Source organism: Poecilia reticulata, chromosome 16 (genome assembly GCF_904066995.2).
Source record: "Poecilia reticulata chromosome 16, P_reticulata-male-v2, whole genome shotgun sequence".
In the NCBI taxonomy this organism is placed as follows: Eukaryota; Metazoa; Chordata; class Actinopteri; order Cyprinodontiformes; family Poeciliidae; genus Poecilia; species Poecilia reticulata.
This window is the reverse complement of record NC_088845.1, coordinates 30,410,705-30,423,260: the sequence shown is the minus strand read 5'-3', so window position 1 is coordinate 30,423,260 and position 12,556 is coordinate 30,410,705. Positions and strand designations below refer to the sequence as shown.

Here is a 12,556-nt window from a genome sequence, read left to right as displayed (position 1 = left end):
TAAACTCGAAACATGGTCCCATTGTCAATCAATGTTTTGTGTGTGTGTTTTTTTTTTCCTTAATGGATTCGGTCATTAAACTTGGAAACTGAGGTACATGTCCCAGCTGACAGTTAAGTCCATTTGTTATGTTTAAAGATTTTGTTTCACTTCAACAGGACATGATGTCATTGGATAAAAAGAATGAAAAATCATGTTTCTTTGACTTGTCTTTTCCCCGAAATTGTAGAATTACAAAGATAGCCTTTGAGCACAACTGTTGACCTGGATTTAAAGCTATCTAAAGAGTCAATCCCAAATCTATATTTTTATGCGTTTAGATCGTGGTTCGTACCATCTACCATCTTTAACAAAAGTTGAAAATACCCTGCTTTTTGAAACATAAACTCCACCTATACTTCCAAACAGCTGCAGTACTCTGTTCGGTATTAATATTGTTGTGCCTGAGCCATGTCCAACTCTCTGTCAGTTTGTGCTGCTGTTTTTATTCCACGTTGCCCCGAACACATCAGAGGTTAAAATTATGTAATATATTTTCCTTACTACAATTATACTTTGGGCTTTCAGATGTTTTTTTGGTGCCCATTTCTATTTTTAAATTAATTTTAAATTTTTTCCTTTTGCTGTATTGGAAAAAGTCTATTTCTACTAAGTCTACTATTACAGAAAATACATTTCTATTGTCCTAATATGGGTAAAAATTAGTAAACACAATTAAATGCCACAGATTCCAACCGATATATTCTGATATATCAAACTGGTTGAAATGTGTCTTCAGAAGTCACAAATACTAACCTTTGTGAATGTAGGATGTCTGTCAATATTGGGAGGCAAAAATTATTAGACTACTTCCTTTGACTACTGCGTTTGCTAATTACAGAGCTATTGAACACAGTTGGAACTGGCAGGGTTGGTTATTCTTTGCCAAATACCAACATTTTTAAAAAGTTACACTTTCAAAACTGCCAAAGATTTTTCTCTGACTACTCATTAACAGGAATTTAAAGATTAGAAACACACTCTTGAGGTTTTCTGGAGTTTTCTCCAGCAATAATCGGCAACAAGTAAGGGAACACCCATACACCTCCAAGTCAAACCAAAGTCTTTTCCTATAGCACATAATTTACCAAAGCTCTGAAATCACAAGTGGTGCAAACAGGTAAATAAAGTAGAATAAAACATTAAAATACTGAATGAAACAAGACAAAGAGATGCGATAATTAGCACAGTAAAAGCTAAGAAAAAAATGCTAATCAATTTGATCTAAAAGCCAGTGTAGAAGCAGGTTTTTCCAAACCTTAAAATGATTAGCAGTCTGTGTAGCTTGGATATATAAAAGCAGGTCGTTCCTCTGGGTCACCTCTATATTTGGGAGTGGCAAACAGCTCAGACCAATATGATGGCGCCATACCATTAACACTCTTTAAAACAAGCGATAAAATCTTGATACTGGATACTGAAATGCAGGGCCAGTGCAGGGCGGCCAGCGCTGGTGGGATGTGATCACAGTGTTTAGTTCTTGTCAGAAGGTGTGCAGTGGCACTTTGTGCAGCCAGCAGTCACTAAATAGACGATTTATCAACACCAACATGCATAACGTTACAATAATACAAGATGTAATAAAAGCTTGAACCACTTGATTTTATTGCACCTGCTAATGGAATGGACTTTTCTTTAATGAGGAGTCTTAACTGGAAAAAGCTGTTCTTTAACACTCAGGTGATTTGTCAGTCAGATTAAAGCTACCGTCGAAGATCACCCAAGGTTTCAGAATAAACAGACTTACTTGACAACCGAACTTCTGTATAAAAATAAAATTTTCAGCTGAAGTATTGCAATTGCATGTTGTTTTTCAAGGGAAAAAAAACTTTTATTCTGTTATTCAATGTTGTTCACCAAAATTAAATCTATGTCAGCTTTTGCGCTCTATTGTTCACCTCCTCACCCTTTTCTTTATTTGTCCTCGTTCTGTCTTCTCCCTTCTATCCTCATTTTGCTCTGGTCACAAGATGTGTACAGATGGAGACTCCTTCTCCTCTACATCAGCGAGTGGCTAAAGCGGGCAGAGATATGGAAGAAATGACAAATCTGAAAGTAGTGAAGGAAAAGAGAAGCTGTCATTTATTTTGGCAGTGGTCAAAACAAATATGTAAATGGACCGTTTCTGAACTTAGACTGTTTTTCTTTTTTTTTCCTGGATCTGTCAGCACTGTTCTGCTGACGGAACTGGTGCTCCCCTTTCCTGCCAGTCTTTTTACTTGGGTACTCAGAATGTCTCCCGTAGTGGAGGATAAGTATTGTGAAAGGTTCATGGTTCTAGCAGTTTATAGTGAGACAGTAACACAGTAACGTAAGGACTTAATAAAAAATTTAAATGTGCTGGGTGGGGGGGGGTTCGCTCTTAAATAAGTAATGGTATGTTAAACTTGAGGAAGCAACATCACTAACCATAAATGCCTTCTTGATTTATGTCTCAATACGTGTCTATTTGGTTATGTAACTTAAAATACCCCATCATGGCACTTCTTGCCCTACATAGAAAGCAGTAGGTGTGGATAAGCCTGTCGTGATGACAAATTTTGCTGGATGATAAATTGTTCCACAAGTTATTGAATTAAACAATGATGCTTTTGTTTTGAGACAGTTTCCAAAGGATATAATGGTAATGACATAATAGTGCAATTATGCCCTGTCAGAGATCAATAGATTTTAATTTAAAGTACATCTAACCCTGGAACTAGAAGACATTTTAAATATAAAAAAAACAACTAGTGAAACACCAAATAAAATGGGAACAGAAATCTCTGTAAACATTTCTGTCCTTCAAAAAGGAGATATTTGAGACCAATACACCAGACTGAAACTTATTGTTGTGACCTAAAGAGACACCAGAAAACAATCATTCACATGTAAGTTTTCAAGCTTGTTTTAATTTATAATTCAATTAACTGATTTAGTGCTTATTGCGACAGGCTTAGGTATGTAGGAAAACATGCCATAACAACCATGCGACATGGTAGTGGCAGCATTTTTCCACTAAAATGAACAAATATTAATTTATTTTCTAGGATAATCAGAATTCAGTATTTTTCTTTCATACATTTTCAGATTCATTTTCCATCTTATTGATTATCATTATGATTGTTCTTTAAATGTGCTTGAAAATTTCTAAACTTTATCTTCTATTGAAGTAATTATTTAAAATCAATGTTAAGCGTTGGCTGTGACACTATTTTTATTGACTTCCTAGCAATTATTGTTTTTATCCCTTCTTGTTGGCAACTACCCTTTGTGGTTACTCTATTTGCATTGGATACAGCTTTAGCAGGGAACCCAATTGAATCCTGTTTTAATTAAAGGTTACAGTCATTATTTTGTTTTTTTAATTTGGTCTCCAGATTGGTTTAATATAATCAAACCTGATAAAAACAAATTCCTATGCCAGTCCAAAAATGAATCCACTTGACCCCGAGGTTACAATTTCACATTCTGCCGCCTTTCTTACCTCCTCTGTTGGCTCAGTTGTCCTGGAATCGTTTGCCTTTGTCCATTATAGCATTTGGAAGTTTTTCAGTGGTGTTTATTGGATTTCACGAAAACATGACTGTCAGAAACATACTACCAAATCGACTGAAGGAGCCTTTTAACATTTTGTTCCCCTTTACCTTCTAAGGCACATTAAGGCATTTTGTTTTTTTTTATGCCTCATCTTCACACTAAGCTACACATTTAGCCTCCATTGTATTTGTGCCTGTCATGCAGCAAATGTTACATTGCTGTTTAACTGTTTTTTTTAAATCAAATTCGTAAAAAAAAAAAAATATATATATATATATATATTAGCAGTGTTGTATAGTGTTAGTTTCTTTCAATCCAGGTACAGCCTGGCTTCATTTTCCTTTTGTCAAGATGTTTTTCATACACTAACATATTCGACACAACAGATCCTAGGAATATAAGTAGGGTTCTGCAGATCCTGCATAAGCAATAGACAGTGCAGAATAAGTTTATGTGAATCAGCAGGAGGTAAAACCATCAAGTAGCAAATGAAGCTTAACTTTTTGGAAGAACTGTTTGAGCCGAGCATTTACTGTGCAGTTTTTGGAAGAGAGCCGTTCCAACCAACAGGATTTAAGCGGTTTCTGGCAATGATAAGGTATCAGTGTGAATAAAACTCGCCGTAAACATGACCTGTGTACTTAAACAAGACACTAAAATATAGAACTACTGAGGTACATAACAATTAACGTTTTTTTTGTCATTATCAAATAATTTTGAGTCACGAAGACTGAAATGAAATACAGGATGTGCTGAAAAAAAAAGTACATCTGTGTTTTTTCATGAAAACTCAGGATATATTTCTGTGGGTTGAGATTTTTTTAGGCTTGATTCTCATATATGTGACATGTGGTTACAGATTTATTCAACCATCATGTATACTGTGGGAGCAAAATCATTTAGGAAACTTTAATATGTTATTTACTGCTGGTTTATGTGGTATGTTAGCTGTGCCCTGAAATGAACAATGTGCAACTTCAAATGCATGAGCATGGGATTACTTTTCTAAGTTATGTCAGTTTCTCTTTTTCCCTTCACCCTTTTCTCTGTTTTTGTCCAACTGCAATAATAAAAGCATTAGCGCCTGTAATTTTCTGTCCGTATGTATTATATCTGTCTTTTGCTCTGTATGTTGCCCTGATCTTCACAGTCCCTTTGACAATGTTTAACATTTTTGTTTGTTTCTTTCAGTATGGTGATGCTTTACTCATTGAACATAAGTTCACTAACAAATTACTTGAAATATTTACACCTTGCATCACACCTTGCATCACATTATTAAAGATATTAGATGTTTTTAATACTCTTTAAGGCAATAAAATTGGATACAGAACAAGCATTTGCACCTGAAACTGCCCTCAGGCTCTGTCATTCATATGATTTGGTCTTTTAATTCAGTGGTGCACCATTATGATAGAGAATGACAAACCTCTTCTCATTCTCAAAAAAGTCTGAGCAGTGGCTACTGATTACTGAACCAAATCCCTGAACCAAACGGCTTTATTTTAATGAACAAAAAACACGTTGACTGTATAGTATGGAAGTAAATATGTGCCATCAGAATTTGAATTAAAAATGAATGTGAAACTTGAATGTTGTATATTTTGCGCTTACTTTTTCAATTTCAAAATTAATTCAGAATATAATTTTGACCTAAAAAAAAAAATGCAGTCATTATTTGTACGTTTGCAATTTTCATTTGTTAAAGAAATTCACATTCCTATTTCAAAGTGATGAAATTTTCAATATATATATATTTTCAGTGTTAAAAAAATTCAGCATTTAAAAAAAATTAACTTTTAAAAATTCAAATGCAATATTTTCAGTGTCCTAAAAATTCAACTTGCTCAAATTCACTGTCTCAAATTCAGCGTCTAAAAATTCACTGTACAAAAATGGCAAGGTTTACTTCAGGTCACAGACATTAGCAATTGTTGTCAGATTTCAACACCCAGCCAATCACATGAGCCAAGCGTCATATTGAAGAAATCACCGAGGCCAGCGACCATGGAGGCGGACGCAAACAAAAAAAATTGTGGTATTGCTTTTTAAAATAAAACACGGGAAAATTGGGTGTGGGACAGCCAAGAGAAGGGGGTAGGGAGTCTTCTCTAGGAGGTAGCGAGAACTAATATGCCAGCATTACATGGTGTAAGATTAACAACGGCCCAAAGCCGTGTTTTAAATCGAGCTTTAAGATAATGTATCAAACTTCATGCGGAAAATAAAATATACTACAGAAATATAAAAGCATAGACTCACCTTTGGGGGTGGGTTTGCTTTCGCCTCCACGGTGGCTAGCCTCGGTGATGCTGGTGTTTCTTCAATATGACAAAATTATATTCTGAATTAATTTTGAAATTGAAAAAGTAAGCGCAAAATAAACAACATTCAAGTTTCACATGCATTTTTTATTCAAATTCTAATGGCACATATTTACTTCCATAGTAGCGCAGCTAGAATTTGTCTCTGCTCCTTCAAATATAATTTGAGGTCTGGATATGACTGCCAAAATCTCTAAAGTTCTATATGGTGTTTAGTTCCCTTGAAGGAAATTTCAAATTGGCTTCAAAAGGGCATTAAAACTTTCCAAATATTTCTTCAGCTAAGGTCAAGTAAAATGTTTCTCTCAGAGGCAAAGAAACAAATAAATATGCACAGTCTTAAACTGTGTGAACTAAGTTAAGTTCATTAAAAGCATCACTCAAATACACACGCATTGCCAAATCTGTGATTCAAGAGTCCTGATCCCTTGCACACAATGTTTTTTTCTTTTCAGTGCTCTGGAAGTCCCTTAATGATGCCATCTGACTACTAAAACAGTTCACTAATGTTCTTTAGAAAGGTCCAACGCTGCTGATTTCGGAGCCATGACCTAATGTGGGTTTCTTCTTGTCCCTTTTCCAGTTGGATCTCCAGCCATGCTGTGTGTTCCTGCCTAATGACAGCCTCCCCTCTCCCAGCACCATCATCTGTGGAGACATACCTGGTACCGTCCGCAGCTGGTACCACAACCAGGCCTCTATGCCCGGAACTCTGGTCGTCTGCCTGCCCCAAATAAGCGTCCTCAGTGCTGGGCACAAGTACATGGAGCCCCTGCAGGAGCTCCCCTTCGTGGTCTCAAAGCCCATTTTAGAGGAAGGTAAGTTCTGATCTAATCACATCTAAACTTGAATGGATGTTTGGGGGGAAAAAACATTCCCAGGCACAACGTGAGATCCACTGGTAACCCGGTGTCAAGAAGATTAATTTGAAAGGTTAAATAAGAAACAATGATGGGTGAGAGATACACACTGTGTGTGTTAAAAATGAAATCTTAAAAACTAAGCTCCAATTGGTGGGGAAAGTGTCAAGAATTATTGTTATTGATAATTACATTGAATAATAACTTAATAGTTGTAGGCTGTATAATGTGAATTCATCATCATTATGGCTTTTTCAACACTGAGGAGACCTTTGACCTTCTACCACTCATTTACTGTGACAAAAGACAAACAAACTTAAGGAGAGTGCCTTTGAGAGACAGATCTCACACATGTGGTGTGCGCACCTGGGAGGGTTGACAGAAGCAACACTTAACACAGTTGAGCTGAGTTTTTTTTCTCCCTAGCAGAGTAAGAAAAAAAGGGGCTTCTTTCCTCCTCAACCTTTCAGTGACATCAGCTTAAATGTCAGGATAAGAAAAGAAAAATGGCGACATTAGTTGCCTCGTCTGGTTCGCTGCAAAAATGACTTGCTTATCTAGTCATGTCTGTGAAATCTTCCCTTTTGGATCATTGAATATATGGAATAGTAAAAATAAAAAATATAGATGTAGGACATTATCTAATTACTGTTTCTCAACTTATAGAACCACAGAGGCTCTTCTCACAAAAGTAGCAGCTTTTTTTTCTAGATGTTTAAGTTAAAAAGAATTTACATCTTTTTTTAATACTAATAAATTGATGTTTACTGAGCACATATATCTATTTCTAGATATGTTTTCTGTTTGTTGCTTTTGATTACAACATTCAGAATGATCCTGTCTATGTGGTATAGAATAGAAACTATATTATCATTGTAGCAATGAAATCTGGGTGCAGTTTTCCATATAAAACAACGCTTTGTTTAAAAAAGAACCTCATTGATTACTTACATTGCACTTAAAAGGTTAACTGAAAACTGCAATAGCCATAAAAGTAGATGAGGTAATTGACCTCATGCTAGTTGCTTTCAGCATCGTGATGGCTGATGGGTAAAAACTGTTTTCACACTGTTGGTTCCAGTTTTTAGAACCACCAGCCTGATATTAAAAGAAATTAAACTGTGGCTCTTAAAGATAGATAAAAACCGTATGCTTTACAGAAAAAGCAGCAACTTAAAGACAGAATTATTTCTTAGGAACTTCATAAACCACCATAATGACTGAACTTGTTTAGATGTATAGTGCTGGCGGCAGATTCTATTAATTGTATCCTCTTTTTAACTTGTACTTAAAGTACAGCTGAAGTGACTGAAGAATGAAATGTAGCCATTAGTGCCTCTAACATATTCAGAAAAATGGCTTACATAGGTACATTGAATTCTGGATGTGAACGTGAAGACAGTGGAGAGGAAAAGGAAAGTTTTAAGCCCAGTTGTAAAAGTAGACCAGGTGTCTGCCTCATGGACTAAAACTGGGAGTCTGAGATCTAAAGGATCTGTCTCCCATTCTACATTTAGAACCTCTAAAAACCAGCATAAACCTGCAGTAGGAGAGCAAAGTGCTCGGTTAGGAACATATGGACCAATCAGGTGATTATTAAGGGCTTTGCATGTGTGAGTAATCAGCATTGCTCTTATATCTGGTTAACATTTTTCTTCAGACTATACTATAAAGTGCAAAGTGCTACTCTTAGTTTATTTTTCTTCCTTCCCAACATGTTTATGAATGTATCCTTGTTCCCTAGGTGATGCCTTCCCATGGACCATAAACCTGGGTCAGTTCAGTGTTTACACATTGTTGGGAAAGCAGCAGAGTCTTAGCCTGTTGGAGCCCATGGGATGCACCTCCACACTGGCCGTCACATCTAAGCTGCAGGGCAGCTCGGAGGAACGACCCTCCTTTGTGGTCTGTCTCCATGTTGACCTGCAGCCTGTCCACGTCAAGTGCTCTAACTCTCAGGTCAGCCACACCATCCCAACATTCACAAAGTAGAACCGATTAGAATTTCATGTTCATTTAAGCTAATCAGAAATTTTGCCAAATAGTTTATATTAGTACATTACAAGTAATATGTGATTCTAACAACTACTTATGATATCCTACTATTCTGTTCAATGTCTCTTTAAGAACTGCTTTTACCCAGCCTACTACAGAACTTGAGATCTCAAAGCTTTTCTGTTTGTCATTCGCATTGCTAAAAATCCACCTGGATCTGTTTGATCTGAGCATTGTCGCTGAACAGTAACTATTACTGGAACCAGAGTTGCACTAGTACTTTACAGCCTCTGCTTTCTCTGTCTTTTGGTTGGTTAATTAATATTGTATCGAATCTGAGACATTGAAAGTACTTGAACATACCCAAAGCATTTGGCCGTGTAATGGCTCCTTCCCCCAGGAAATACATTCTTGCAACATTAAATCATTTTTTCCATTGCTTTGTTATGAAATACTTCACAGCACGAATAGAAGTATTTTTAGAAAGTGGGATAAAGTGGTCAAGTGCTCCAGAGAACGCTCTTGTATTTTTAACATAGCATTTTTCCTTGGTGTTTGTAGCCAGAAGACGTAGGTGTTAATCTGCCTGTTACTTTTTTTTTTTTTTTTACGTGAAATCTGAATTTTGTCTTGTTACAACAAACGTCAGAGAATCTTATTAGGATTGTACGCAATAGAAATCTCCAGTTCAAAGATTTGTCAACTTGTCAACCTGTTGTTGATAGTCTAACGTCAAAATCAGTTAATCATTTTATGCTATCGAGCAAATAAATCAGATTGCAGTTGCAAAGAAAAATTACGATAAAGATTGTACCTGATAGAAAAATTAAAAGTAAATACCACTAATGAGAAGAAAGGAAAAAGGAATCAGCTGAAGATCTCTTTGCAGAATTGATTAGCCACCCTGGCTTTGAAAACTTGGGTCCCTCAGCAGCTTAGTTGTTCTTTATTCAATGTGCACACCCTATCCCTTCTTCCCTTTTTCCGCTCTCCAACATTCTTCATTCCCTTGTTCCACATCTGCTGCTGAGAGCAGTAGACCTTGTTGTGCTTGGTTGGAGTTCCAGGACCAAAAAAAACAAAAAACAAAAAATCCCAGAGAGGGGGAACATGGTGCTTTACCTCCCCTGCCGGCGGTGCCGTTTGGTCGGGTATGGCAGACAGCTGTTGGCCCAGACTCCGGACAGCAACTGGATCGACATCAGCAGCTCTTCCTGGACATGTTTGAAATGGCCCAGCTGTAATGTATTGTGCTGCATTTAATTTGATTTACCGTATTTTCGGCACTATAAGGCGCACCTAAAAACCTTCAATTTCCTCAAAAGCCGACAGTGCGCCTTATAATCCGGTGCGCCTTATATATGGACCAATATTGAGCCACAACAGGTCTAGCAACTACGATAAGCAGCCGCCGACTTCATTTTCCCCCGAAGAAGAAGAAGTGTGCGGTGCATGCTGGGATAGTTGTCAGAATGCTGGTTTGTTAATAAAGTTTGATAATACATTTAAAGCCAGGGGGGGCGGAGGGGCGAGGGAAGAGAGACGGAGACTGTGGCAGCAGCGTGTCGGTTGGTCTGTGTTACCCAGAAAGCAGTTGGGCATAATATCGCAACACCAACACCGTGAGTGAAACAATGACTGGGGCAGACTACTATATAAAGTACTCGGGTTCCACTTCTTTATAAATGTGGATGTGTAATAATAGAGTACGGAACAAATTGGCAACCCAAACTGAAGCGTCTATTCAATGCGCCTTATAATCCGGTGCGCCTTATAGTGCGGAAAATACGGTATGTTCATTTGTGGAAGGCTTCCTTGCAGTTTGTGCTCTCGCAGTAGTGCACGTGTGTTCGCCAGCAATCGAGAGCAAAAATGGGTTCTAAAGAAATCCAGTTTTGTGTATATGCGTGTCTGTTCATCTTAAAGCCTGAGGGACGCTTATTGGTGGGGATTACAGGGAGGGGTCGCTGGCTGCAGGAGCACAGCCTTTGAAAATGTAGAAATTTGCTCACTTTTGAAAGTATTTTGCTTTTCTCTGTTTCTCCCCTTCTCTTCCCCTCCCTAAAAATACTGTGTGAAGGCACAAATAACTGAAAGCATCACATCACATTCTCATACTGTCCTCTCATGTTTTCCACTTCTTTATTTGGCTTTGTGTTTGTTAAAAGCCAAGACCTCCTTTAATGTGAACACATAATAAATAGTTGAGAACACTTGACAGCAGCTCTTCAGTTTTTCCTAAAAGTGGAAGTTGTTTTTTTTTTTTAAGGGAACTTGATGACATAATTCAACTTTCCTTTGTGATTGTTTTCTTGAGGGGATTTGTTGTTATGGATAATGATTTTATCCTAACAGGGAAGCATGCGTATGCGGATGCTGAGGTTTTCAGTAAATGGCCAATGGAGTAAAACATGAACATTGGTCTAAAGCTGCGTTGAGTTGGGAATTATAGCAAATGAGGATGGATTATTGTCCATTTCTAGGTAATATTTCCCTCTTTTCTTTCCCTCTCCCTCAACTTTAACTAGGTTTGTTGTCACATAACTACAAAGCTGCCAAGCTAAATCATGATAATGGCCCTTGACGCCTGAACTATGAGAACTCCCAAGTGCAGCTGTTTGAGTCAGACCTTGGCATATATACATTTCAGTCTGGTAGTAAAGCGTGGGCTTGCTTGTGGTTTGTCTTAAAAGGTACACTAGTTGGTCTCAGATTTATCCAGAAAAACCATTCTTGTCAATGCATAAAAGCTTCCTACATCAATCTGTCACACATTTAAAAAAAAACCCCACAAAGAATTAAAGGTACGCAAAGTATAATTTTTATTATATTCTGAAGTAATTCATCACATTGGCCTGTAGCGGTGAAGATATGTTGCTGTGACCTAATCGTACATGTGTATCCTGTTCTTGTTTAGGTACAGCTTTTATATGAGATCTTCCTCAGCTGGAGCTGTACATGGGCACGTCTGCAGAAGCACGGAATTCTGCGTCAGACGTCCAGCATGCCAGACCCGCCCCCCGGCGCTGTTCCCTCCTCCCCAGTGCGCAGCAGTGCAGGCACGGCTCTCCCCGACACCAGCACCTGCAGCCCCTCTGCAGACTTTGGCTCCCCCACTGAGGTTTGTTTGTTGGACATTGGACTTTTTCTTAGAACAGTTTTTAAATTAAAGTAGTTTAATCTTCCTGTCATAATCTGAGGGGCTTGGAGGTTGTCAATACATCCATTGTGTCATACAACAGGACTTAATTTATCCTTGAAGCAAAACTAATTCATCATTTAGTCCTTCTTTTAATGTCTCCCAGCACATTGCTCACCCCAAAGCCCTTGTTGAACTATCATACCATTATCAGTCAGTGTATTTTCATATTCTGCCTTTGATGGTATGTTACAGTACTCTACCAAGAGAGCAAAAGACTACACCCCAACCAGATTGTTTTTTTTCCTAACAAAAGGTGTTATGAGTCACGCAGTAACAAATGATATTTAAGCCTTTGTTGTGTATATAATTCTTCTGCTGATTTATGACTGTAAGTGTAAGCAATGCTTTATTGTTGTGAGCGGTTGAGTCAGTACCAACACATGCGATTTGTCTTAAAAAATGTGTTTTGTTTAGGAGTAATTTTCAAAGCTGGAAAAAACCTCATCAGTATTTGTTTCTTACATTCGTGTTTTTCAGTGAGAGCAGACTGTCGATAAACTGAGAGTTCTATTTGATTCTTTTAAAGCTGGGGCTTGGTTGAGGAGAAACCTTTCTCCTAATTAGGAGAAATAGGCAGTTTTTATTACACTTGCATAAAATCTTAAACTTTGAGACCG

General features: G+C 37.5%; 1 protein-coding gene across 5 annotated transcripts in view; it reads left to right on the top strand.

Moving 5' to 3' along the window:
* The window catches only part of vps13b (vacuolar protein sorting 13 homolog B), a 312,384-nt gene that overhangs the window by 126,385 nt on the left and 173,443 nt on the right, over nt 1-12,556 (top strand). For all 5 annotated transcript variants that reach the window (XM_008432898.3, XM_008432900.3, XM_081617077.1 and 2 more), the window contains exons 23-25: nt 6,466-6,700; nt 8,487-8,701; nt 11,655-11,858. In XM_008432898.3, the coding sequence (XP_008431120.2) occupies nt 6,466-6,700; nt 8,487-8,701; nt 11,655-11,858 (654 nt within the window). The remainder of the gene's footprint in view (nt 1-6,465; nt 6,701-8,486; nt 8,702-11,654; nt 11,859-12,556) is intronic.